The 25,697-nt window shown below is 37.6% G+C and overlaps 1 protein-coding gene across 6 annotated transcripts in view; it reads left to right on the top strand.

Annotated features, from left to right (window-relative positions):
- UTRN (utrophin) overlaps nucleotides 1–25,697 on the top strand; it is a 374,126-nt gene that overhangs the window by 134,538 nt on the left and 213,891 nt on the right. For all 6 annotated transcript variants that reach the window (XM_030500119.1, XM_030500120.1, XM_030500121.1 and 3 more), the window contains 12 exons: nucleotides 2,291–2,419; nucleotides 2,551–2,721; nucleotides 3,289–3,438; nucleotides 4,711–4,848; nucleotides 5,678–5,830; nucleotides 12,106–12,297; nucleotides 13,958–14,130; nucleotides 17,205–17,355; nucleotides 18,624–18,799; nucleotides 19,937–20,072; nucleotides 22,388–22,537; nucleotides 23,722–23,806. In XM_030500119.1, the coding sequence (XP_030355979.1) occupies nucleotides 2,291–2,419; nucleotides 2,551–2,721; nucleotides 3,289–3,438; nucleotides 4,711–4,848; nucleotides 5,678–5,830; nucleotides 12,106–12,297; nucleotides 13,958–14,130; nucleotides 17,205–17,355; nucleotides 18,624–18,799; nucleotides 19,937–20,072; nucleotides 22,388–22,537; nucleotides 23,722–23,806 (1,804 nt within the window). The remainder of the gene's footprint in view (nucleotides 1–2,290; nucleotides 2,420–2,550; nucleotides 2,722–3,288; nucleotides 3,439–4,710; nucleotides 4,849–5,677; nucleotides 5,831–12,105; nucleotides 12,298–13,957; nucleotides 14,131–17,204; nucleotides 17,356–18,623; nucleotides 18,800–19,936; nucleotides 20,073–22,387; nucleotides 22,538–23,721; nucleotides 23,807–25,697) is intronic.

Below are 25,697 nucleotides of genomic sequence, written 5' to 3'. Positions count from 1 at the left end.
GGAAACTCTTTTGCAAGTGTGTTAGATGTGCCTGTTGGTGCTATGTGCTTGGTAGTAGTAGCTATTGCTGAATGTCTAGATGAAAATGCAGAATCTGGATGTGAGGGTGATGAAACTAAGTAAACATCAGGCAGACAGTTAATTTGACCTAGTGGGAATAACCTGCTTAGTTGTAGAGAATAACACTAGGTTTAACTTTTTTATTTCTCTTTTGCCTTTCTCCTGGCTTCAGTGCTAGAACTCTTTCTGGGTTCTTACTTTCCCTACACTTTGTGGTGTAATTCCTCTTTTCTATAGAATTACTAAGCATATGCTTAGTAAACACCTTTTACACATCTGTTTTAATTTTTCTTTTCTTTCTCCCTGCCTTTTATGTGCCATCACGTTACATTTTTAATCTTTTGTCCTTACTTACAAATTTAGCTCCTTGTACCTCTTCCCTGTTAATGTTTTATCACGTTCTCTTTCACTACACCAATAGTGCTAGCCTTTTGTGTCCACTTGTTATTTAGCTCTTAATACAATTCTTGCTACCCGAGTGCATAGAGGTAACTTTCTAAATTGTCCTGGAAGGGGGCCTCTGCTATCACACATAGACTCAGTAGGTTATGGGCCATACAAGTATTCATGAAACTGCTAGGGGGTTTACTCATTAACTGGTAGTAGCTGATTCTGCCAGATTAAAATGATGGGAAAAAAGCCACAGTTTATAAAGTGTCATTTGTTTCATAACAGGTTAATTAAGCCCAGCTTCTTTTTATGTAAGTTTCTATAGCTCATGAATTTATTATGTAAGTAGAAAACAAAAGGAACTAGCCCCAAAGGATTGGTTTCCATGAGGCTGCTCCTTATTCAGCCTGAAAGAAACCTCTGTGCCAGCTCCAGCATGAACAGAGTGTTTTTGTGCCAATAGATTTCCTCGAGACCCAAATGATGGCTGTTTAATGGATGACTGGTAACTCACTAGTGGTGCTCAGCAAAGCACTTGGGACCCTCTTTCAGCCTATTGCTCTTTCAGACAGCCTGTAACAGCAAGTGTTCAGGAGTATGCCAAGTCAGAGTTGAGGCTAACAGCATCTGTTTGGCTGAGTAAATGGAAGACTAAGTGTATTATGAAGTCTAAAGCTGCAAGTTTTGCTAAATGGACATGAGACAGTCTACAACTGGTGCTAGTACCACACTGATGTTTTCAGATAGATAAGATATTTCTGTGTCATTCAGCTAGTTATGACAATCCACTTTTTGAAGCCCCTGATATGGGCTGAAATTGTGGAAACTTTAGTGCATACCTAGATGATGAGCCCTCTGCATCCTATCCAGTCTTATTGCAGGTCTGTTTCATAATGCAATGATGTCCATATTAGTAGTCAGGTAGTGTATCCTTATTTGTAAATGCGCTAAGAGTGATCCACAACTAAAAACCTTCTAACTTATGCTCATGCCTGGTAATGAGTATTGTCCTTGTGCTGACTTTTTAGGTTAAATTGTTCTTTCCCTAGGTGAAGATTTAAGTTTCTTGTTGTTACAGAGAGCAATCATAGGGCTGCTTTCTCTTTCCTCCTCTCCCCTGGTTTTATTACTCTAAAACATCAAAGCCTAGCTACCCTTTCTGGGGTAAGAAGCTCTGCTTAAGCAGGATGGTACTTCTCTGAATCTGATAGTGTTGTTTTGTCACACAGAGTAATGAGTTATTTCTGTCTCTGTCACGTAATGTTATAATTTCTGACTGCATGTGAAAGCAGACCTAATTAACTTGTCTACAGTGTGGTGATTTTTCTTAAGAGGAAGAAATATTTTAATGTAATTGGTAACATATCAAAATTAGACTATTATAACTTGTAGGGTTTGGTGTAACCTCCTTTCAATTAAAAAAAAAAGTGCAACAGCAACTGCACATAACGCATAGTGTTGTATCTCCTAGTGATAATTGAAAAAATGGTGGGTTTTTTTTCTCGGCTGAGATGTGGTCTGATGTAATGTTGTAAAACATTGTCTGTCTTTAGTTGGACAAACCACCTCAGCTATTTCTGTCTCCCTTTTTGTGAGTTAGGAACAATATCATCAAAGAATCTAGAAAGAAAATTGAATTATTGTAAACACTTATTGAAGGTGAAAGGTACAATCTAGTTTTTGGTGTTCCTTTCCAAGGTGTATGCATAACAGTTTAGTCCATTGATCTCCTTTTTACTTATAGTGGTGGTTTTGGCAGGGTTTGTTGTTGAGGATTTTTGTGGTTATGTGGATCTTTTAGAGTTTCTCACATTGATGTATTTTTTAAATCTTTTTCCAGAATCATCAGAGCCAGCTGGAAATATTTGATGAAAATGTTGCCCACATAAGTACCTGGTTGTATCAGGCTGAAGCCTTGCTGGATGAAATTGAGAAAAAGTCAGCAAGCAAAAAGGAGGAAACTGTGAAGGTAGGAAATGCTGCTGTCAAGTAACCACTTCTGGGTTCTAAATGACATCAAGTCAGGTTTGTTGCCACTTTTTTATATATATATTTTTTCCTTTCCTAGGGTAACCATTTGCATTTTCTTTCACTTCTTAGCGCTTAACATCTGAATTGGATGATGTTAGCCTTCGAGTGGATAATGTGCGTGATCAGGCTATTATCCTGATGAACGGTAGGGGGGTGTCATGCCGTGAATTGGTTGAACCCAAACTGGCAGAACTGAACCGGAACTTTGAGAAGGTTTCTCAGCACATCAAAAGCGCCAAGGTGAGGAAGAGCGAGCCCCAAATCGTGCTGGGGGAGGGGAGGGAGTGTGTCTAAGCTAAAATGATGGCAAATAGCTTTAGGAGATAGATCTTTGTGTTAGAACATCACTTCACTGCTTTTGATTCTCTTCTAAACGTAGATACTTATATGTGAAAATTGACAGACTGATTTTAGACCAACTGCTTTTTTTCATCTGAGTAACAGGGGATACTTAAGTTGCAAGGGAAAATGTACTAATAACTGTGTTATAAAGATTCAGGAAAATGTGTATATTGCACTGCATGTTTATATAAACAACACCATAAACTAATGTGATTGGAGTATTTTTTTTTGAGACCCGAATGCTGAGATGGAAATTTGAAGGTGGAAGCTTAGTAATACCTATCAACACTGTGTCCAAACTATTTCTCAGTGTTAGAATAAAAACTTGCAATTTTTTTTAATGTTGATATCTGCTGGTCCTACAAACTGTTATGCCTGTTCATGGAGAATTGGTTCAAATCATTAAACTGTGTGACAGCTCAGACAAAATTTCCAGCTTCAACAAAGTTTTATTTTGCTTTGCAGATGCTTGTTGGTCAAGAACGACTTCCTGTCACATCGGAGCCCCGTGAAGTCAGAGTAGCTTTTCCAGACCTGGAAAAATTTGAGAGTGACATACAGAATATGTTAAAAGTTGTGGAAAAGCATTTGGAATTGAGTGGGGAAGATGAAAAGGTTTGTGAGCTAACTCCCTTTCTATTTTGTCCACATGTTACATTCCTCAAGACTGAGGGGGAAGTCTTCTGAGGAAATCTTTTTAAGACAGGAATAGAAAAATGAAAGGAATTACTAGGTTGTTGGAAACACTGCAGAATTTTCCCATAGTTCTTCCATAGCTGCTGCCTCTTGGTTGGTGCACTGAGAATAACTAGTCATACTTCAGTCTGCATTTTCATCATGGGTTTTTTATAATTCAGGTAGCGAACTTTGATTTTCATTTATCTTCTCTCTTCTACTCAAAGTTGTTTTTTATAAGGAATCCTTTCTGTAAAAATAATAGTGTGCAAACTTTTTTTTTCTTTTTTTTTCTTTCTTCCTTATTTCTTCATATCTAACTGTCTGAACTTATGTTGAAATGATTACTTAATGCAGCTAAGACTCTTACTATGTATTTGGCAATTTTGGGCCTCTATTGCACTGGATAGATTTCTTTTTTTTTGTTCCCTTTAAATTTAAACTGGTATGTCATACTGAATTACCGTTCATAAGTCAGGTCAGTGGATGCTTGTGAGATGAGGTACAAGTAAGAATGTTGTAATATGGCTTATAGCAAGTCCAAATAAAAACTTGGAACAAAATTGGACTTTTTTTGGACTTTTCCTAGATTGTTATCTAGTCTCTACTATTCACCAGTATAAAATTGTTTTACTTTTGTTTGCATCTGGTCCATGATATCCTTGCTGCCCACAAAATTGAGTAAAGTCCTGCCAGGCCACTCTAGTTGCCTTCCTTTTAAGCACATGAAATACTATAAACTGAGCTGGAAAGCTCAGTATGTCTATGGAAAATGGCATGTGTACTACAGAAAGCAATTTTTAAAAGGTCTCTATGGAAGGACCTATTGTTATAGAACATATGCTTCCCTTTGTGCTGTTTTTATATTATGTTTTCCCTTTCTTGCTTTTCTGCTCTGAGTTTGCTTGTTATTGTCAAGGAATGTTTAGAAAAATGGAGCTGAAGTCATAGCACCCTCTTGCTGTGGCTGCCTACTGCTGGCTCATTGACTGAGCTTCATGCGGGGCATCTCTTTATGAAGTTTATGGATCGACCAAGTTGGATTTTAGGATTCGGTAGTTGTGGTGGAGAATCTCTGCCTGAATTTGGCTCATGTTTGGATAATAAACAATAGTTTGGTACCATTGCTGTTAATATCTGAGCAGGTAATAAATTCATTTTGGAAGCCATAGCTGAGCTTTCTGTAGATAATACAGAATTGTGTCATTTTAGTTGGATCAAGAAAGAGCTCAGATTGAAGAAGTTTTACAGAGAGGAGGGCAGTTGCTACAGCAGCCTACGGAGGACCATAAGAGAGAGAAGATCCGCATACAGCTTTTGCTTCTGCAGAAAAAGTACAAGAGTTTGCAGGTATGAGTATAATAGTAACTATAGTTAAAGCTCATTTATGCATTTGTCACTTTGTCATCCCACTTGCAACCTGGTTATGATTTTTTTAGCGTATAAGATTCTCTGGGAAAGAGCTAAATGTGCATACAGGCAGTGTGACTCTGAATCTTTGCAATTCCAGAGTATGAATTTTGTCATTCCAAAGTTTTAGGGGAGTGGTTTTGATTTTTAAAGTCCTTTTCACAGCTTCACAAAGGGCCACCCTAAATGTATTTACGCAAATAGGTGCAGACAGTTGGGCATTTGCTTTACTTGCTGTGTAAAGAGAGACTGCATAGACACGTGTACACAAATATATTCACTGAGTTCTCAGCTGAAGAGCTTTGTGTGAATGAGTCTGCTTCTGAACTCCTCTTACTTCCTATAGAGGGTATTATCAGCAATAGTGAACTCTAGAATGTCGTGGTGCTTTCATACACATGCCATATCAAAAATTTTTCTGTGTAGAACAATAGGGATCTGTATTCTTATACTCCTTTTAGCTCACCTGGTTTGAATCGTATTAGAGATGGTCAGGTGAGGTGTAGCTTGAAGGCAGGGTAGGACCCTCAGGCTGCCTTTGATTACATGTCTGTGCAGATAAATAGAGTATAACTGTTAAAAAAAAAAAAAAAAAGAAAAAGGCTGCTATTGCATATTTTGTGATTTGCTTCTTCAAATGGATTCTTCAAATGGATTCTTCAAGTATTTTTGTTTGTTTTTTGTTTTTGTTTTTTTTCCAAATAAATAAGATCTATTTTGTTCACTATGTCCTTCTTACACTGTATTTTCCTGTTGCACTGGACTGTAGGAGTGCAGACCATTTCAAAGGAGGCAGGTGGTGGAACTCTCTCCAGTGTTCTCCCAGTATAAGAAGGAACATGATAGTCTAATGAAGTGGCTGGATGAGGCTGAGCACCGTCTGCCAGGGCTGCAAGGTGCAGAAGATGAACAAAAACTACAGGTAAATGAAACTTTTTTAAGAGCAAACAGTGAACACTATGAGCTTTAGAGATTTATACATTAGGATCTTATGGCTCTTTGATACCTACTTGAAGACAAGAGTTTTCAAACTGTCAGCATTCATTTTTCATTAGGAAATTATCTGTGTATACTAGTTTGGGATTTCTACATAGTCATCACAGGTCCAGAATGTCCCAGCCATCAGGCCCAAGTTTTAGAATGTGATCTAGGCAGTGTGGTTGACTGAGGACAGTTTCTCTTGTTAGTCTTGCTCATGGGGATTATGCTTCACTCTTTCTGTTACCCTGACTCAAATGGGGTATCAAATGGAGTCACCAACCTGATTCAATGTCTGATTGGTGCAGGTATGATAAAGGCCTTGTTTGAAGCTTAAACTCAGTGCCTCTGCATCCTGCGGTCTCAATTTTTTAACTTCTCTGGTGCTGCCTTTCACAGCCTTGGGTGCTTAGGGAGTGATAACTACCCTCATGATTGATATTACTGTACACAGTGAAGATTAATAAAATGACAAAGGTTGAAGTATTTCTAATAATGTATGTGTGCAGTTTTTGACAGTTTTACAACTGATTTAATAGGATGTCAGGGTCTGATAAATTTTACTGCCTAGAAAGCTGTATGTCTTTATGTCTTAATTGTTGAGACTACAGATACTTTCAGTGTTTTTTGTGGGGTTTCTTGTTGGTGTTTTTGTTTTTGGCTTGGGTTTTTTTTTGTGGTATGGTGATTGTGTATGGGTTTTTGTGGTAGTGTTTGTTATTTTGTTGTTTGGGAGGTTTATTTTTGTTGTTCTTTTTGTTGGGGTTTTTTTTTCCCCTCCTTTTCATCATTCAAAACACTTTAGCTGCTTGATAATTACATTAATATTTTAGGCGATAACAGTGAGGAACCTTGTGAAGCAGTAAGTAATTTCTTGGACAAGCTTGGGGGCTAGGCAGTCTGTCAAGTACTTCTCAGCTTCTGGGTATGAAGCTTCATAATTAAAACTAATCAATCTCTTTTTGACTGTTCTGTAACTTTTTAACCCAGCACCAATTAACTTGGAGACAGGGGTAAAGTGCTCTAATTCCCTATGAGACTCACACCACAAAATCATAATGCGGTGCTCTTCGTTCACAGCTGTAGTGGTAGGTGGCTTCTGGCCTATGACAGCTGTAAAGGTATGGCAGACAGTCTGCTCTCCTTGGTCATGCAGTATGAGCTATGAAAGTAAACCTTTTAAATCTGTTTCTCTTTAGAAAGGCTTTTTCAAATATAAGCCTCCCATGCAGAGCTGGGCAGCAAAGATGGCCCCAACATCTGTTTAACTGTCTGACATCTGACTGCTCTGTTGGGTCCCCAGCAGTCGCTCCTGGTGTATTGTGGTACTTGCGCATGAGCTCCTTGGGACCTGACTGATGGGAGGGAATTTGCTTGAGTGAAATGGGGGTCCATACACATTTAAAGAAAACCAACATGATTCGCTTTTTCTGTTTGACCATCAGCTGCTTTGAGTGAATCAATTACTGTATTGAATAGGGTGCATCTGGATGGTTTCTTTGCTGATGGGAGCAGTCTAGTTGTGCCACTCATTATCTTCCTTGTTACTGTTGGTCTCACTGCAGTTTGACTGGTCTTCTCTAAGGAAGATCCTTTGCCTCCTATAAAGCCCTTTCTTTAGGGATATAATGCAGCTAATCCATGGCACTGCTGGATCCATTCCTGGATTACTGCATTTTTGGTATCTGGGTGCTGAAAGCAGAATATCATGTAAATATGGATTACCATAGCAATTACAATAAACTGTTGATGGAGAAACGTAACCTTTGCTCAGCATTAGTTAGGCTGTGTAAAAATATCCTTATAGTTCCAGATGTAGTTTCTAAGTCTGGCTGAGTCAGCTAGAATTTCAGAAAGGGATCACAGCAATTTCCATTACTGCTGTGAAACTTGGAAACCGCTGCTTTTGCTTCGTGCGTCTGTACCTCCAGCTTTCTGCTATTTGAGTGGTGAGCCGGCCTGTCTCAAGTGGCCTTATTTTACTTTTATGTCTTGTTCTTTCACCTGCTTTACTAATTGATCTTGAAGACCAAAAATGGGACCACACCATTTCTGAAGAGAGAACTAGTGTTCCCAAACACCATCATTGTTTTAGATGAACACAGTTGCTCCTGAATTTTTTTGAAGCCACCAGACTTGAATTATCTTCAGCACCAGGGGGACCCCCAGTGCTAAAATTCTGCAACAGAAACTTCCCCTCCCCAATTTTTACCATCTGTGTGCACCCCTTCAGCTTGATGTAATGAAGGTGCAGTGACCAGAGGAAGAGAAGCCAGTGTTCAAAATGAACAAATAGGAAAGAGGAAAAAAAAAATTCAGCTGCCAAGATGGGGAGTAGACTCCAGTTATGGTTTTAAGTAATATTTATGTTTTTGTAAACGAGTGTGGAGGAGAGAACTGACTTACGGTGCTTGAAGGTCATATATATCTATATATTGATTTGCTGGAAGTAGCTGGATCATAAATATTCCTCATCCTGTATGCTTCTAGGGATTATGAACTTAAGTGTCTCTGAAATATTTGTAACCCTTCTGCATAGCAGGTACTTCTTGAATAACCTTTGTTTTGCCACAGATCCTAAGCTAGAAAAGCTTGCAATGGAAGTTTGCATCTCCTTGAGTTCCTTCTTCTCTAACCTTGCTTTAGTATTGATTTAAGTTGCTCTACTCTGATTTGGCTCAGAATGAGGGAACAGAAAAATTAAACGTTAAATTGCAGAGGTAATTAGTTGACTAAGGTTCCTGAGAGATTTTTCCAGGTTTTAGAAAATTGTTTTGAAGTGATAATAAGTTTGCAGATGGTGAGTTTGCTGTTGCAGGCACAGTGCAGTTTTTCCTATAAACTGAAACACAGACACCATCTTGAAGGCTTTTAAAGTATTATTCCTGTAATAAAGAAAACATGTTTGCTTGCCTACTGAGGAAGGTTCTGAATTACTTAAATATGAACTATAGTTCACATTGCCCACAAATATGTTGCTTACTGAGTGCATTAATTAACCCAGAAGAAGAAATAAAATGGACATGAGATGTTTAGCTTTGGAAAACCTTTTTCTAGAAAGCTGGCTATGCAATATTTTGAGTGCAAGAGGGAAGTGACAAGGAATGGTTGCAAAGTGAGACTTTCTAATCAAAAGGGTATTTATTTGCAAAGATAGCTAGTGTGTGGTGATCTGAGATTAGACTGGGTAAACACTTTTGGTTAAAATGTTTATGTAGTTAAATATGCAAGCGAAATTGTTTAATTTTATGTCAATTTCTTGGGCAATGTTTTCCAAAATCCATTTGGAAGTAAGTCAGAGCATCTCCTTGAGTTGAATCTTTGGTAGATTTTGTGTAAAAGGGGAAAGGGGAAGAAAATCTCGAACTGAATTCTGAATTGCAGGTTGAACTGGATGCTAAGTATAGGAGGAAGCAGATTTCTATTTGACCACTAAATTACAATTATTTTTAGCAGCTCTCATCAAGAGGCCTTGTTTATAGAATGTATACTTGTAACTGAGTATTCCTCTTTTTTCCCCAGTCCTTCACTTTTCCTAGTATTTAAAGAGAGATCAAGTTTTATCACCATTCTCTGTCACCACTGAAATTAAAGTAGAAAAGGGCTATTGAGTCATCCAGTCAGATCTCCTCCTAAATAACCTTTGATTATCTTTTTATTTTTGGGTGCTTAAGAGTTTGATTGCCTGGTTTTGGGGGCTTTTTTTTGATTGCCAAAACCCCCAACAAATGAAACCCTAAAAAACAGCTGCTGTGACAGTGAGGTGTTTGATTTGTGTGAGGTAGTTATGCCAAACTTCTGCTTTTCCATTTTTTTTTTAGTAATTATGCTTCATTTTAGAAGCTGCCAGTCTGCAATGCAAGGTAGAGAACAGCTGAACAATTAAAACTCTGTTGTAGTAAAGCACTATGTGTTTGTAACACATATGGTTCACCTTTAAGAAGGAGGGCTGTAAAAGGAGGAAACATCATCTCAGTGATGGAAAGCAGCTGGAGGAGATAAGTCATGCGGTGTGCTCTGCAATAACATCACCAGGAATTCACTGATTTGCAGAAGAGCAGCAACCTGGCCTGGGATGTTGCTACTGGGGAACCAGAAAGTTTTGGTATATGTCAGCATTGACAAGTGGAGAACAAGTTTGCTGCATGCCAACAGATGCTGTTTTAAATCTTGTGCAAGTTTTTTCTAATAGGAGATAAAAGCAGTGTGTGTGAAGTAGAAAGATAATAAAATGCAGTGACCTATTTGTTTGGGTGAAATCTAGATTCTGGGCTGTTACCTGTGTGAGAATGGGACATATGAGATGATGGAGAGTTAGAGGAAACACCTTGTGAAGATGTGGGCTTCTGTGCTGCAGCAGGCATCCTGGTGGTTGTTCAAACCCTGTCTTGTTCCACATTGCTGGGGAAAACATACTTTGAGTTGCGCAAGCTTTGTCTGATTCCTTTGGAGCTGGGGCCTCTCCTTCCACAGGAAATCTTACCACTGTCTAAGCCCTGGGTTTTGCTCCGAATTTCAGTGATGGAAGCTGACAAAATATATACAGAGCCTCAAGAAAATGTGTTTGAGGAGCATCAGGGACCAAGATGCTGGATTTGTAGCTAAAGCATATGGAATAGTTCATGGTTTTTACTGTGGTGTGTGCTTGCTGTACTGTTACTGAATCAAAAGCAATGCCGAGTATTTTATGATGCTAGTCTGTAATACTTGTTTTCAGTAGACTAAATTTACACTCCTGTGACTACATCATATTGCTTTGATGCACAATAGTGACTGAAAGCATACCATGTTTGGTGATAAAGGTCTTGTGGAAGTACAACTGTGTCCCCAGTTTCAATACAGGGCTGGCTATCTACTTTAAAAAAAACAAAGCATAAAACCCTCAAACCAAACAAAAAGGACATAAAATCCTTAGGACCATTCAGTGCATGAGAAAAAATCCTGAATGTTGAATACGTGAGTGTACCTTCACTGCTGCAGTCTTTTTCCTTTTGCACTACATATGCTGCATATGTTAGATTCCAGTTAATTTGAGTGACATATTTGAAATGATCAGAAACATGTGGAGGAGGAGCATACAGACAGGTGTTTGCAAACAACTTAGTTAGTGAGGCTTGATATTTTACTGGTTGTCAGCTGTGCTAGTGATTTGCTTGTGTGCACCCAGCCCAGACTAATTGCAAAGTAAAATTCACTGGCTGAAATAGCTGTGAACGTAAATTTATTCTTTGCACTCTTAAGTATTTTCAGCTGTTAGCAACTCATACAGTTGAGTGCCTGTGTCTCTGTCTTGCTTGACTCAAATTCACTGAGTACAGGATGGTGGCTTAGAAGTTGCTTGAATTCTTCAGTATTTGGAGGTGTGCTTATTTTTTGCTTGCTGATTTTAAAGAACGGGGCTGTTTTCAGAGGTGGTAACAGAATCCTGTTGCATGAGAAAACTTTACAGTGAAAAACTGTTTTCAGTCTTTGGGCTATCTGCTTCACCTGCTTCTGCTACCTTTGCCAGGCATGGCAGAGTATAGCTTCTCGCAGCTGGCTTCTTAATGCTTCAGATCCAGGCTGTCATTTATGATCCAAGAAAAAGCTCAATTAAATTACTGTTCTTGCTTTCTTATCTGCTAACACGGTACTTGGCTAGGTAGCTTGGTCTTACAGCCAGAGCAGGTGACAGTTGCCAAGTTCTTGAGGAGTTAGTGTCTCTTATTGCTGCAAAAAGCATATTGTGGTACTGGTGGAGCACTAATTTATTTAAAAAATGATTGGGAAATGAGGTGCTTACTGAAAAGAATGTGGAGAGGGGAAAAAAGCGTGCTTGAGTAAATTGGTAAATTCTGGAAGTCCTTGATGATGAAGGAAGTATACGGTGGGTTGTAATTACAACTAGATGCAAGCTTGATTAAGAAGTGTATTTTCTGGAAACAGCAAGGATCAAGGTGAGAGAAACAGCAGTGCCCTTTCCACTCCCCAGAGTTTTAATAAAGAATAATACAGGATCATTGTGAAGCATGATGTCTACTGTTTTCTAACTTTTTTTTAATAAATATAGGAACAGTTCTCTGCAGGACTTGCAGCTTTCTGAATTTATGTAATTTGCTAGAAATGCCTGTTTTGTCTCTAAATGTAAAAGTACTTAATCTGAATATAGTCTACTGATTTAGGATTTTTTCACAAAACTGCTTGTTCTTTGAAATGTAAAACGAACTTTTGTGGTTTTAGGCAGTTCCTGTCCAGCAGAGGTTAAAAGGCCCCTTTGCCACAGGGGTTAGGACCTTGACTTTTTCGGCTGAATACTTGGTTGAAATCAACAAAGTCTTGCTGGCCATGGCTGATGTTGAACTACTGCTGAATGCACCAGAGCTAAATACTGGCATCTATGAGGATTTTTCAACTCAGGAAGATGCACTGAAGGTACTCCATGCCTTCTGCATTATGTTTAGAGGGGAGAAGGGAGTAGCAGAAGAAAAAAGACCGCCTTAGTGACTATGTAGCTGTATTTGTGTTTTTGCTCCATATATACTAGATCAATATAAACTGGAAATTAAATAACGAATAGTTTTGTGGCTAATTTTTCGTTTTATGCAGAATCTGGATACAAAGTGGAATGGTGTAGGAGCTGGGTGGCGGGGTTGGGGGAGGAGGGTTTAGCTTCTTTTGTTGGAGAAAATGTGGTTTTCATCATGCAGTCTACATAATATGTAGAGAAACACTGAAGCCAATCTCCTTATGTTCCTGCTTGGTCTCCTTAATATAGTTGCTGTTCTCTGTGTCATATGAAAAACAATTGCTCATGTAGGAAGAGTGAGAAAAGGAGATTCTTGACTTTTGTATGAAGCCATATATGAGGCCACAAGATAATGGTACCGCTTCTGATTAGCAAAGCATAAATATGTGCTCAATTTTAAGCTCCCACTTCGCATTGTCACCCAGTGGATTTACCTGTGTGATTAATGATGAGGAAGTAGTTAAGGGTTTGCCCTTCTTCAAAAGGGAATGAAGGAATTGTGTTTGAAAGTACTGAATCCTGCTATCACATGTGAGCTAAGTATGTAGAAGTCTGTGTCCTGGTTAATTTTGGTCACACAAAGGAGCGTAATATGGAGATTCCTACAGAAAACATCTATTGGAATTGGGAATTGCACATGGTATGGTGCAGTTTATATGTACCAATGTGGGTTAGGAAACATAGTGGAGTCCAGATTTGAGGCAGTCAGGCTTTGCCTCTCAGCAAAAGCTAGATAAGCGGTTTCTGCAGCTGATATACAGGTCCTTTAAAAGCTTGTAAGAATTTCAGTCCACTTTTCCAACCTGCTTTTCTTTATGCTGAGTATATGCTTTTCTTTTTCATTCTTTCATTTCTTTTTTTCATTTGGTGCAGGTCTCTAGTCTGATTTTGAAATTTTTGTATATTGTAAGGCTGTTTTCAGAAGAAGCAAATGGCAGAGCTTAGTATTTTTAGAAGTGTTACTGTTTTAAATTCAAAATGATAAGTAAATTGCACTGTTTACATGGACTCTCTATCCTCCAAATACCAAGGCAGTCTTACAATAACATCTGGTTGAAAGGTATTTTCACATCATAGTTCAATCATGTTTGAGATTGATTGTTTTACCTTTGTCATTTAAATCTAAAACTTTTATGTAGCTTATGCTTTTGCAGTTCTGTGCGTATGGGAGGTTACGTGAAGTGTAATAAAGTCATGTTTTGTGTCTCATTTTTTTACATGAGTAAGGGATATGTACAATGTCTTCATGACCCAGGGACAGATTTGTTTAATAATGAAGATACTGCTGTTTTAAGAAATATGGTGTGCCCCTTTGCTTCAGGAACAGATTGGATATATAAAATACTTCATCTTCGTCATAAAAAACCTGAGAAGGACACATTCTTAAAAAGTTGTGATATATTCAGTTCAGTTGCTAAAACTGATTTAATCTGTAAGCTGCTGGCGGTCATGGTCTTCTTGTAGATACAGATTTTTGGAATGATATTTTGAAAATATTACTTTGTTAATTTTTTGTCTCCTGCTGGTGTTGACTCTCCTGATGGTTTGTCATTACTGTGCTTGCAGAACATAAAAGACACTTTGGATAAACTTGGCGATCAAATTGCGGTCATACATGAGAAGCAGCCTGACGTTATATTAGAAGCATCCGGACCTGAGGCGATACAAATTGGAGATGCGCTAACCCAGCTGAATGCGGAATGGGACAGAATTAATAGAATGTACAATGATCGTAAGTGGTAAGTCAAAGATGCTTGGTTTCTGTGACCATGTGGTAAATATTCTAGTACTTGAATATAAGCATTTTACAAATGAACTCTAATGATGAAGATAGAATTTGAGAGTAATCAGCTTTAGTATGTTATAATAAAGCTAGTACTTTAATTGCTAAATAGTTAGCAATAATTGCTAGAATTAGTGAATGTTGAAACAGTTAACACACAAACTGTAGTTTGGGTGCTTTTAAGCTTTATAAAATAGAATATTTTGTTGATAAGACATAAAATTTTTGTTTCATAAAGGTATTGCAAAGCAAAGCTCTAGAAGAAAAATGTTAAGACATCTTTTAACAAAGAATTAAAGGATGCTTTTGAAGGAGGGAAAGAGTTTGAAAGGATGGGGATCTTTAAAGTACAGCACGTATGATAGTTGCCAATAATCTTTCTTGTAAGTAATTGAAGACAAGCGATGACCAGATTAGAACACTGTGGTTGAGAGAACAAGACAATATTGAAGTCAGTGCTTAAGAAAAGTTTATTTCCTATTTCCTTTCCACAAATATCAAACAGCTGTAATTTCACTTAAGCCAAAAAGGGGCGGGGGAGAAGTTAAACTGAGCTTTGATTCCTCCCCACCCCTTACACAAGATACTCTAAACTGAAAATGCCTTCTTATCTAAATCAACTTTGAATGCTTAAAACCAAACTCAATACCACTTAGTCAAACTTGGGAAAACATGACAGAAAGGTATTTTAAGTTGGAATTGGTAAAAGTATGAAAGTATATGTTCAGAAAGTTACCGCTAACCTGAAGGTATTCGCACTCTAAACAGCAGTAGACATTGAGATTGCTGCTATGCGAAAAAACTTTTAATGACTGAAAATGATTTTGTGAAACTTAAATGCAAAGGCTTATACTGTAGTTAATTTGCTTTTATAATATTTGTTGTTGAATAGTTAATGAATAAGTTCTGTAGAGCATCAAGTAATGTCTAGCCATGTTCACTTGCTTTGTAGCACCAGAAATCTGATGTCAAACATCAGTAGTGTACTTTGAAGAGACTGTTTTTAAGAAGAATGTGTTTTACACAAGCTGATGTTTTCACCTCAGAGCACTAGTGTATGCGTAGGAATATCAAAATCAGTTGGTAGTATTGCGTAAGCAGAGACTTCTAGAAATTTTGGGCCACTGTATCGTGACACATCAAGGTTTAAATTCAGCAGGCACTGTTGTTTCACTGTCTGTTTGGTTTTTTTTATTTGAAAACGAACAGTGGTGCCAGATAGGTAGCACTTCATCTGCTCTTGCTGTCTGCCTGTGGTCACCTTCTGGTTTGGACACAACTGCTGCAGAATCTGGTGCCCATCTGTATTTATATGCCTGCAGCTATTTTGTTGTCTTCATAGGTATGATGCACGCTAAGGTTTAGGTATGCCTTTTTTCCATCCTGTAACTTAATTGAAAAGCTTTAACTAATATTCTCTTTTTGTAAGTATGAGTTTAATTTAATTTGTAACTTAAATTGGATTTCATTAAGTAGCCAGGGTTAACCAGAAACTTCCCATTGGAAAAGAGAAGTGCATCAAAGAGTAAGTTCAATGTTTAGGATTAGCTGGCAAAATGCAAGAGATTACCTCTTCAGCTGGTTCACTGAATACAAATTAATCTTCAACTTCAGAAAGCTTGTAAAGCTGTGCATCTTAATGAGAATAATATTGGGTGTGATTTTCCTACAAAAGGGACTACTGGACTAGCAGTTTCAGCTAAATGATATGTAACTTCCTGAATATATTAAGTGCTGCAATTTTAACTTTAATAGAAGGCTATACTTTGAGTAATGAAGACACCATTAGTATCAATATTAAAATGCTGTATTTTGACATTAGTGTTTTTATACCATTTCTGTTACTAAGAAGAATTTTTAACCAAGTTTATTCTTGCTCTTCCTGGTGTTGCCATAAGTATAAACAAGAAGGCTAAAAGACTCTATCTTCTCAATCTTTGGCTTTTTTTTCTGTTTCTGGAGTGGGCGGAGATTTTGACAGAATTAGGAAAAACAGCATCTGAAGTCTGTGGCATAAAATGGATTTAGTTTTCAGAGGTAGTAATGATTTTGTGATTGAGCGCCAGCTAAATAGTTCAACCTTTAATAAAAGCTCTGATGTAGCCAAGCACAAGTTGAATTAAACGCTATTTAGCTAAACTTCTAATTGTTCAACTAAATGCAGTTCAGTTTAACTTGATCGTATGTGTAAAGTGAAATGCATGTGTGTCTGTATGTGTGGGCTTAATGCGCTGCTGAGCTAATTGTCACAATGTTGCTCCTGACTCGGACTTTGCCCCAGTGCTGAATGTTGAATAAGAAAACGATGTCAGAAAGGCGTAAAGTAGCTTGTTTTCTATTTGTTGATTGCTAACTCTGTGTTAGCATTATAAAGTAAATAGGGCTGGTTTTGTTAGTTTGTTAGCATACTAGAACTCTCAGTTAAAAGCAGCCTTCTGACTGTGATAATTTAGCCTGTTCCATGCTAGAAATTGTTGCCCTTCATGTTAAGCTACACATTAATTTAAGGCTGTAAAAATGATAATAATAATGAAATGCCTGGTAAATTATTGTGTGATTAAATTGTATAAGACCTACTTATGCAGGCCCACCGGTAATACAGTCAGTTCTATATAATCAAAATCACCTTCACTTATTAAATTCCAGGCACTAGTACCCCATGGTTTATGAATAATAATAATAAAAAAATCCCATAGCGATTAATCATATTTCATGTTCCACGCCATCTGATATCTGAACCATTTTATAATAAAGCAAAAAAAAAAGGGATTTTACAGAGTAATTTGGTTCAGCTAATCAATCTCTATATTTTAAGTGATAGAAACAAAAGTTTGCTTAGGACTGCTGTTTTTCCCTTCAGCTGGAAGTTAAAGATGGTCTGTGCTGTGGGCTGCTATTATGCCAGGAACCCTTCGGGACTTGGTTAACCAGCCTTTCTGCTTCAAGGCTTGTTTCTACTGACTGGAGTAGGAATTGTAGCCTTTTCACGAAAATGGTTTCGGTAATTTTTGAATGCTTTGTTTCAAACAGTCGGTTTGACAGAGCAACGGAGGCATGGAGGCAGTTCCACTGTGATCTCAATGACCTCTCCCACTGGATAACGGAAGCTGAAGTGTTACTAGCCGATGCCCGAGGTCTGGATGGCAGCCTGGAGCTGCAGAGAGCTGGTCTGCATCAGCAGGTATGTGTGATTTGTTCAGAAAATGAGCAACCTGGAGAGTGTCTAGATTTTTGTCTAAAATTCTAGTTTTCTATACAGACATACCAATTTGAAATAGGCTGTGCGATTGCACTTTAAAAAGTGGCAGCTCTTAAGATTTCTTTTTCAATTGCTGTTTAAAATGATTCTTGGGGAAGAACTCAACTCCTGCTTATGGTATGGGATTTTATGATGACTCTTGGTATACATGGCTTTAAGATAATTTGATATTTCAAGTGTTGGCATAATTTTGGATGTTTCATAAGTTTTGTTGCAGTTTTAAAAATGTATCAAACAGTTAAGAAATAAGTATCTTTTTTTGCTTACTTTCTACTATAATTTAAAAATTGGAACCCAACAATGGTCAATTTTAACTTAACAAATTATTTGCTTGAACTGACTTTGCAAGATCTTGACTTGCATAAGCAATCTAGAAAGAGAAGATTACTAAAAGTAGAATCTTCTGTTTAGCTAGACTACTTTACTTCGTTCTAAATAATAATAAGGAAACATTACTTTAAGGACCATTTTTTTTTTTTTTTTTTCCTTTTGGGAAATAAATGGCTATCCAAGAGTTAGGTATGTACTGTGAAAGAAATGTAAGTTCTGCTGAACATAGGGTTTGTATCTTATTCTTGCTGCTGCTTGGAAGTTTGGGTTTTTTAGGTCATTTCCCTTATTGCTGATCTAGTTTCAAAGAAGTTTTTACTAACAATGTAAGGTTTTTGTAGTGGTTATGGATATTTGAAGGTTTTATTCTGACATCTTCTGACTTGCTTTTAGTTTCACGGATTTTTTGTGATGTCTGAGACCATGGCAGGATAGCCATAATTATCCTAGCTAAAATACTGTTAAGGTGCGGATAGTCAGGGGCATAGGTTAGGAGAAGAACTGGTTAAAATAAGTCATAGCATCCATTAGCACTACTAGAAAGTGCTGTGCTTTAAGGAGAAAGGAATCAAACATGAGTGTGGATTCTAGCAGTGATGGTTTAAATGAATTCTTGTGATCCTAAATAGTATCCAGTAGCCTATTCTGTCATTATCTTTCTGTGGCACATTGAAAATTGAACTAGATTCAACAACAGAATCTTAATAACTTAAATCAACAGCATCCAATTTTAAGTAAGATGTCTTTAAGTGCCTATTTTAGTAAAATAATATGCACCCAGGATTCATCCTGCGTATTATGAGCCACATATCAGTCACTTTAGGTCAGTAATAGAAGTGTGGCTTTTATGTTTCTGACAGGAACTTGAAGAGGGAGTCAACAGCCATCAGACCAGTGTTTCAGCATTGAACAGAACTGGGGAAGGGATCATACAGAAACTGTCTGCTACAGACGGGAGCTTCCTACAGGAGAAGCTGGCGGGACTGAATAGACGCTGGAAAGCAATCACTGCAGAGGTCATGGATAGACAACAGAGGTAATAAGTTAATCAGAAATTTGGATGTCTGACCAGATCCAATGAAGAGAATCTCATTTAGAAGACTGTGGGAGAGACAGTGCATTCTATTGTGTGCTGTCATTAATCTGAATTTTCCTGATATTGAGAGCTATGTGTTTTGAACTGTCTTCTAGACCTAATTTCTCATAAATGCACCTGCAGCTGACTGCTTAGTGAGTCTGTGTTTAATACAAACCTATTTTGCTACAATTTTTCTTTGTTTTAAAAATCATTTCATTGCTTAGCCAGACCTTTTAAGGAAGAAATATTCAGCTACTTTCTCTGGCTGAAGCTGAACTGTAAGTGTATTACCTTGATTTCTGTTTTTGCATTGTCAAAGGTACACAAATTGAAACACTTGTGCTGTTCTTGAATTTCCACAATACTAAAAAGTAAGACCTTTATGTCTGTGTTTGCAATGATTTAATCCATCTGATAGGTATTTTCTGAACAAAATGAAAATATGTTTTGAGGTAGCCTTAAATTTACTTCAAAAGATCAAAGAGCAAGGTTATCTGAGATAAACTTTCACTATGTCCTATTTTTAGCATATCTGGGAATATAAGGTCCCCCTCTCTGTTCTTACCACTAAAAATATAATAAGGATAAATCTCTGGAACTAATAGGGTTTTTTTTGAGGATATTTATATAATTATACATTTTTAACATCTCCTGATACATTTAGAAATGCGATAAGATTTTTCTTAATTATTGAGTTTGAGAAGTTCCATTAAAGATTTGTGTGGTTTATGGAATTTTTTCCTTTGAGGGTTTAGGGATGTTTCTAATACTTTCACTAACAGTGGCCTTGTAGTGGCTTACAATGATTAGGCCTGAAGGTACTGTCATTACTCTCATGTTTAATGTTTTCTGCAGACTTTTAAAAGTCTATTTTGTGATTTTTTTGGACCTTAAATTTATCTATTTTTAAGGTTGTATTAATTTGCAAGTGTCTTGCATTTTAATGATGACTGTAGAATCCTTTGACTACCAAAATGAATCCTTTAAAAGGCTCCAACCACTGAAAAACACGACTGGTGCATCAGAAGTAATATAGGATTGATGTGCTGTATTCACTGCAGAAACGCATGTGGGTTTTTTGCTCTCCTTTTTAAGGCTAAAAGGAGAGAATCAACAGCTGATAGAGTACAGAAAGAAGCTTGATGAGCTGCGTTGCTGGTTGGAAAATGTAGAAAATGCTCTCGACACAAGATTTACATTCGACCATGAAGAAAACTTGCAAGAATTACAGGCAAGATTGATTAGTGTGTATATGTGTATACACATGTATGTCTTGTGCAAAGCATCAGAAGGTGGATTTTGGGAGGGGAATTTTCACATCATAAATTGCCAAAAAAATATGAATATTATGGTTGTAGGAGACAGTTTTGTGAGATAACTTACACAGGCAAGAGGCATCTCGAAATGAAGTTGGGTTGAGTGATACGTATGTTATGTAGCCAGAAGATGGTGGCTATTTATCAGAAAGTGAGAAATATATGTACTACTAATAAAATTTAGTAAGTGGAAGAACTGAAGATAATGTCCCCAGGTCAACTTTATAATTGTCAAAACTTTAGCAAAAAGCCAATAAGCTTAAAATGCTAAGTAAGCACCATTGTCCCATTTACTGGGCAGCTTTAATACTTTGTTACATGTGTGAGATTTTGTTTAACCTGCTTTGTAAATGTAAGGGGTTTGGTCATTTCAGGGGTGTTGGATGCATATATATGTGTGTATTTTCTCTTTTAATTTTGTATCTGGCTTTGACAACAAAATATCTTTGGTTTGTAGAATGTGTGAAAGACAAAGTTTCTGGAATCCTAAAAAAATTGAAGGAATAGTCGATCCAACAAGCCTGCTTGCTCTTTTTTTTTTAAATTGAATAATTAAAATAAGAACAAACAAAAAACAACAAGCAGGCAAAAAAACCCAAACCAACAAATCGGGTGGAAAGGCTTGAACTTCCAACAAATCTGTATAAATGATATAAGGTTGTTGAAGTCGTGTGTACATAAACAAATTGACTTGTGTCAGTTGAGCATTTGTTGCCTGATGTGATAAAAGTTTAATTTTTCTTGTCATCTGCCTTAATATAGATGTCTGAAGTGAAAGGTAAAACTGAAGTAAGTAGGGGGAAAAGTAGAATTTGCTAGAGAAACACTGTCAGGGAATTAGGTACCCTTTTGGCCCTAGAAAAGCAGGAATGTCTGTGCAGTTTTGGTTATGTACATTAAGGAAAGGTAAATTTGAAATAGAATAGGTACTGAGTGAGATTGCTGGGATGTTCAGGAGGATGAAGAATTCATCTGCAAAGAAACTCGGCTTACTGTGTTTTTTTTTTTTTTCTGGTCAAAGAACAATGAGAAGGGATATGATGATGTGAATGAGAAAGTGTAGGGAAGATGGGCTATTATTAAATAGTGTTAGGGAAGTGACAATACAGATGTTAACTGATCAGTTAGGAATAAATAGAGTCTGGGAATGAGAAGGAGATTTCTAAGTAGTTTCTGGAGCAGTCTCCAATTAAAAAGGATATAACATGTTGGTTGGATGGGGCTTTGAGCAAGCTGATCTAGCGGAAGGTGTCCCTGCCCATAGCAGGGGGGTTGGAACTAGAGGATATTTAAGGTCCCTTCCAACCCAAACCATTCTGTGATTCTTTGTTTTGAAAAAATCCTTTTAAGCTAGACCTTTGAAAATTTTGGAAAGGCACTATTTGGTAAAGTGCTTATTGTAGCAAGCTACTTTGTTCAGTGATCTGCTTTCCAGGCTTGTGTTCCTGTCACTTTCCTATGCACACCTCCGTAGTACTTGTGTACCAGAAATTAGTGTAAATAGTGGGGTGAATAAACATGATGTATACTTGCTATTGTAAATGTTTTTATTCTAGGGCTTCAAAGACAAAATCTGTGATTCCCACTCCACAGTGCTTGTGGTCTGTAGGCAAATAATAATGCAGTTGATTTAAAGTCAGTGAGAATCCAAGCATAAGGTTTTGTTTTTCTTATGCAGGATCTTGCCTACACTTTCATGTTTAAAGAGAAAGAAGGCAGTGGGACATTGATCAAAATGAAGTTGTAAGGTTATGTTTAGTTTTTAAATACCTTACAAGTACATTTCATTAAGAACAAAATATCTTGTAGTGATCTACCATTTACTTGTATAATGCATGTCATAAGTGGGCCCTTAATCTTTAATTTCTTTTAAAAACGAATGCAGGCAACAATTATGATTGACAATGCGTTGCCTTTTTGGATACATATGGTGCATCAAGCATCGATCAAACAGAATCACCTTGTGAGATGAGAATCAGTATGCGTGATGTGAAGCTGTATAGGTACCTTGGCTATTTGCAGTTTTGTGGGTTTTTCCAGTTAGCAATAAATGTTGATATTTGAATAAGTGTTTTAGTAATTTCTAGATAGAACATAGAAACTGAAATAGAAGCTTTTCTGGTACATATTTCCAGGGAAATTTCTAAATATTGGAGGTAAGGGAAAACTCCCCCCCAACTTAAGCATATACACATTTTGCTTCAGTCTAAAACTCTTCTATCCCTTTTAGGTCTTAAGTGAAGAAATGGAAGTACAGGGAGACAAACTGGAATGGCTGAATAGAACTGAACCTGAAGTACTTTTGGATAAAAATGTTGATCTTCAGGAAAAAGACAAGCTTTCTGATTGCCTGCAGTCTCTCAATGTGAGGTGGAATAAGGTGTGCATTTCTTCAGCATTGGGTACCTGAAGTTGAAAATACAGTGGTGTACTCGGAATGGTTGTTATCCTTTACATGTATCTGTGACATATATATAAAACGTCTTGGAAGCCAAGCAGGCATGGTCAGGAACTGTGTTCCCAGTCTATGTCTGCATGAAACACTGGTGGACATTTTTCCATCAGAACAAGTTAATTTAGCTATCTCAGGGTTTTTTGTTTGTTTGTTTTCTTTTGTGTTGGTTTTCTTTTAAACAGCTGGATCAAAAATATTTCACTTGAGGCAAACAGTAATGTCTTAATTTGAAATTGAGAGAGTCACAGTAAATCTTGGCTGTATAGGAAAGTTGGATGTTTGCAGCAGTTAAAAGGAAAACATATGAAGCTGTGTTAAATCTTAGTGAGAAAATCTTATCAATTGTGTCTGGGATTCTTGAGTATAACTGCTGTAAGTTAGAAACTATACTTGCCAATCTCATTGGCAAGTATATGAGAAGAGAACTCCTCACTGTTTGGAGTAAAACCAGATTTTTTTTTTCCAGTAGAGCCTGGAGATTCAAGTGAAAAAGGAACAGAATTATTGGGATTGTATTATGGATCAGAGTGGTAGCAATTTGTTGGGGAAAGGATTTTTTTATTTGTTCATGGAAAGAAAAAGATCTGTTTTCACCTACTCAGCCATGAAAATGGGCATTCCACACCTTTGTTTATTACATTTCCATCACTGCCTTTTAAAAGGTTTTAAAAGGCAAAGTAGGCAAATCTGTCTTTATTACAAGAGTTTAGTGGTAACATATTTTCTTTTAAAATTAATTCTGTGTTTATCTACTTTCCTGTCACTGACCACAAATCATGCTTTGCGTCATCTCTCCTTCAAAGTGTACTCAAATAATGAGTCACAGCTTTGATGCTTAGACAGTAAAAAACATGTAAACTTGTCTACAACAGTTCATTTATTTCTCTCCACGATTTAGGTAAGACACTGGAATGTATTGAAATAACAATCTTGAGTACCTCTTGGCATCTTTATTGTTTTTAAATGATACCTTAAAAAAAAAAACTTTGAAATATATCTTGCCATTGTAGCAAGCATGGTGTAGAATATTTTGTCTTCTAGTAAGTAATGGCATTTTGCTGTTACTGTAGCTCATCTTACTGTTTTTATTCCTCTCTGCTTGACTGTAGGTGTTCAGAGAAGTGCCTGCCAGAGTGAGAGAATTGGAGGCATTTGTTGGGCAGTCTCATCTTGTTACACAAACAAAGCCTTCTGGTGAGCGACCAGTCCTGTTGTGTTTAAATGCATTGAGTTTAATCCCATTTGAGGTCAAAAGTAATCCAAAAAGGAAAACCTTCCCTATGAATTTAGACAAGCAGAAATAAGAAATGCTGTCCATTGCTGTGCTTGGGCTACCTTCACATTACTATGGGAGAAAGAAGGAAACGTTTGGTTAGGGAAAAAGTTGCTCTACAGTTCAGGGTTGGGAGAGTCCTTTGGGATTCCGTAAGAGTTTTGAAATGGAGGAATTTTTTATAAAGCTCAGGCCTTCTCCTCAGTAGCCAGTGTACTAGGAACAGATTAAAAACCAAAATAGCTGTGTTTGTGACAGCCTGCAGATTTGTGCCATGTCATGCCATTCAGTAATTAAGATCCATGAGAAGCTTTCCCCAGCAAATTATTTGTAAAGTATCTCCAGCATGCAGATTCTCTGCAGTCCTATAAATAAAGACCATTCTGCATCTTTCAGCTCAGCGGAGACTCAGAAAGGTCTTTCTCATCTGCTAGATACTTATCTTCCTGATTCTTGTAGGGGAAGCTGTCTAAATATGACACATTCTTTATCAGACACTGACACTGGCTGTCTTTTCAAGTTGTTGGAGGCGGATGAGCAGATACTGAGTGTGAACAAGATGCCCAAGTCTCTTTTTTAGAAAACTAGATTAAAAAAGGCAACCCTTGGATGAAAGATTTTGCAGCTTGAACTTCAGTATATTGATATTATTAATTTTTTTTTCAATTCAGCAGCAGTAAACTAGTTAAAGGAGGAAAGCCAAATTTTTTTGAAGCCTTTCAAAACCTTGATTCAGCTTGTTTTCCTTTCATACAGGGTGTTTAAGTAAAGCTCCTGTATTTCATTGTTTGAGGCAAGTGTGTAATATTCATGCTTCATCTTGATTTAACTTAGTATTAGGAGCAGTTTCTCCTGGAAAGCATGCCAAGGCGCATGAAAAACAATGAGGTTGTTGATGACAGCCAACATGGCTTCACTAAGGGGAAATCCTGCCTGACCAATTTGGTGGCCTTCTATGATGGAGCCACGGAACTGATGGACAGGGGCAGAGCAGTTGACGTCATCTACCTGGACTTGTGCAAAGCGTTCGACACCGTCCCGCACGACATCCTTGTCTCTAAATTGGAGAGACATCAATTTGATAGATGGACCACTCGGTGGATAAAGAACTGACTCGATGGCCGCACGCAAAGATGATATGATAAAGGGTCTGGAGCACCTCCCGTATGAAGACAGGCTGAGAAAGTTGGGGCTGTTCAGCCTGGAGAAGAGAAGGCTGTGTGGAGACTTCATAGCAGCCTTCCAGTATCTGAAGGGGGCCTATAAGGGTGCTGGGGAGGGACTCTTCCTTAAGGACTGTAGTGGTAGGACAAGGGGTAATGGGTTCAAACTTCAACAGGGGAAGTTTAGATTAGATATAAGGAAGAAGTTCTTTACAGTGAGGGTGGTGAAGCACTGGAATGGGTTGCCCAGAGAGGTTGTGGATGCTCCATCCCTGGTGGTGTTCAAGGCCAGGTTGAACAGAGCCTTGGGCCACATGGTTTAGTGCAAGGTGTCCCTGCCCATGGCAGGGGGGGTTGGAACTAGATGATCTTAAGGTCCTTTCCAACACTTACTACTCTATGATTCTATGATTTTCTCAGAACTGGAACACAACCAAACACAGCTTCTGAAGTGAATCTTACTGTTCAGCTGATTCTTCAGTTTTTTGCAGTGTCAGGTTAAAAAAAGGATGGGGCTGAACTAGCAGGCATCTGTCCCTTCTTAGGACAGTTGAGTATTGCCAAGTCCATGAAGCATCTATTGCAGTAGCTCAACTTACTTGTGCTATTCTGAGCTTACTTGTGAATTCTGAGCCAAGAGTGGGGGAAA

Source organism: Strigops habroptila, chromosome 10 (assembly GCF_004027225.2).
Source record: "Strigops habroptila isolate Jane chromosome 10, bStrHab1.2.pri, whole genome shotgun sequence".
NCBI lineage: Eukaryota > Metazoa > Chordata > Aves > Psittaciformes > Psittacidae > Strigops > Strigops habroptila.
Note: the sequence above shows the minus strand (reverse complement) of the source record. Positions and strands in the feature narration are given on the sequence as shown.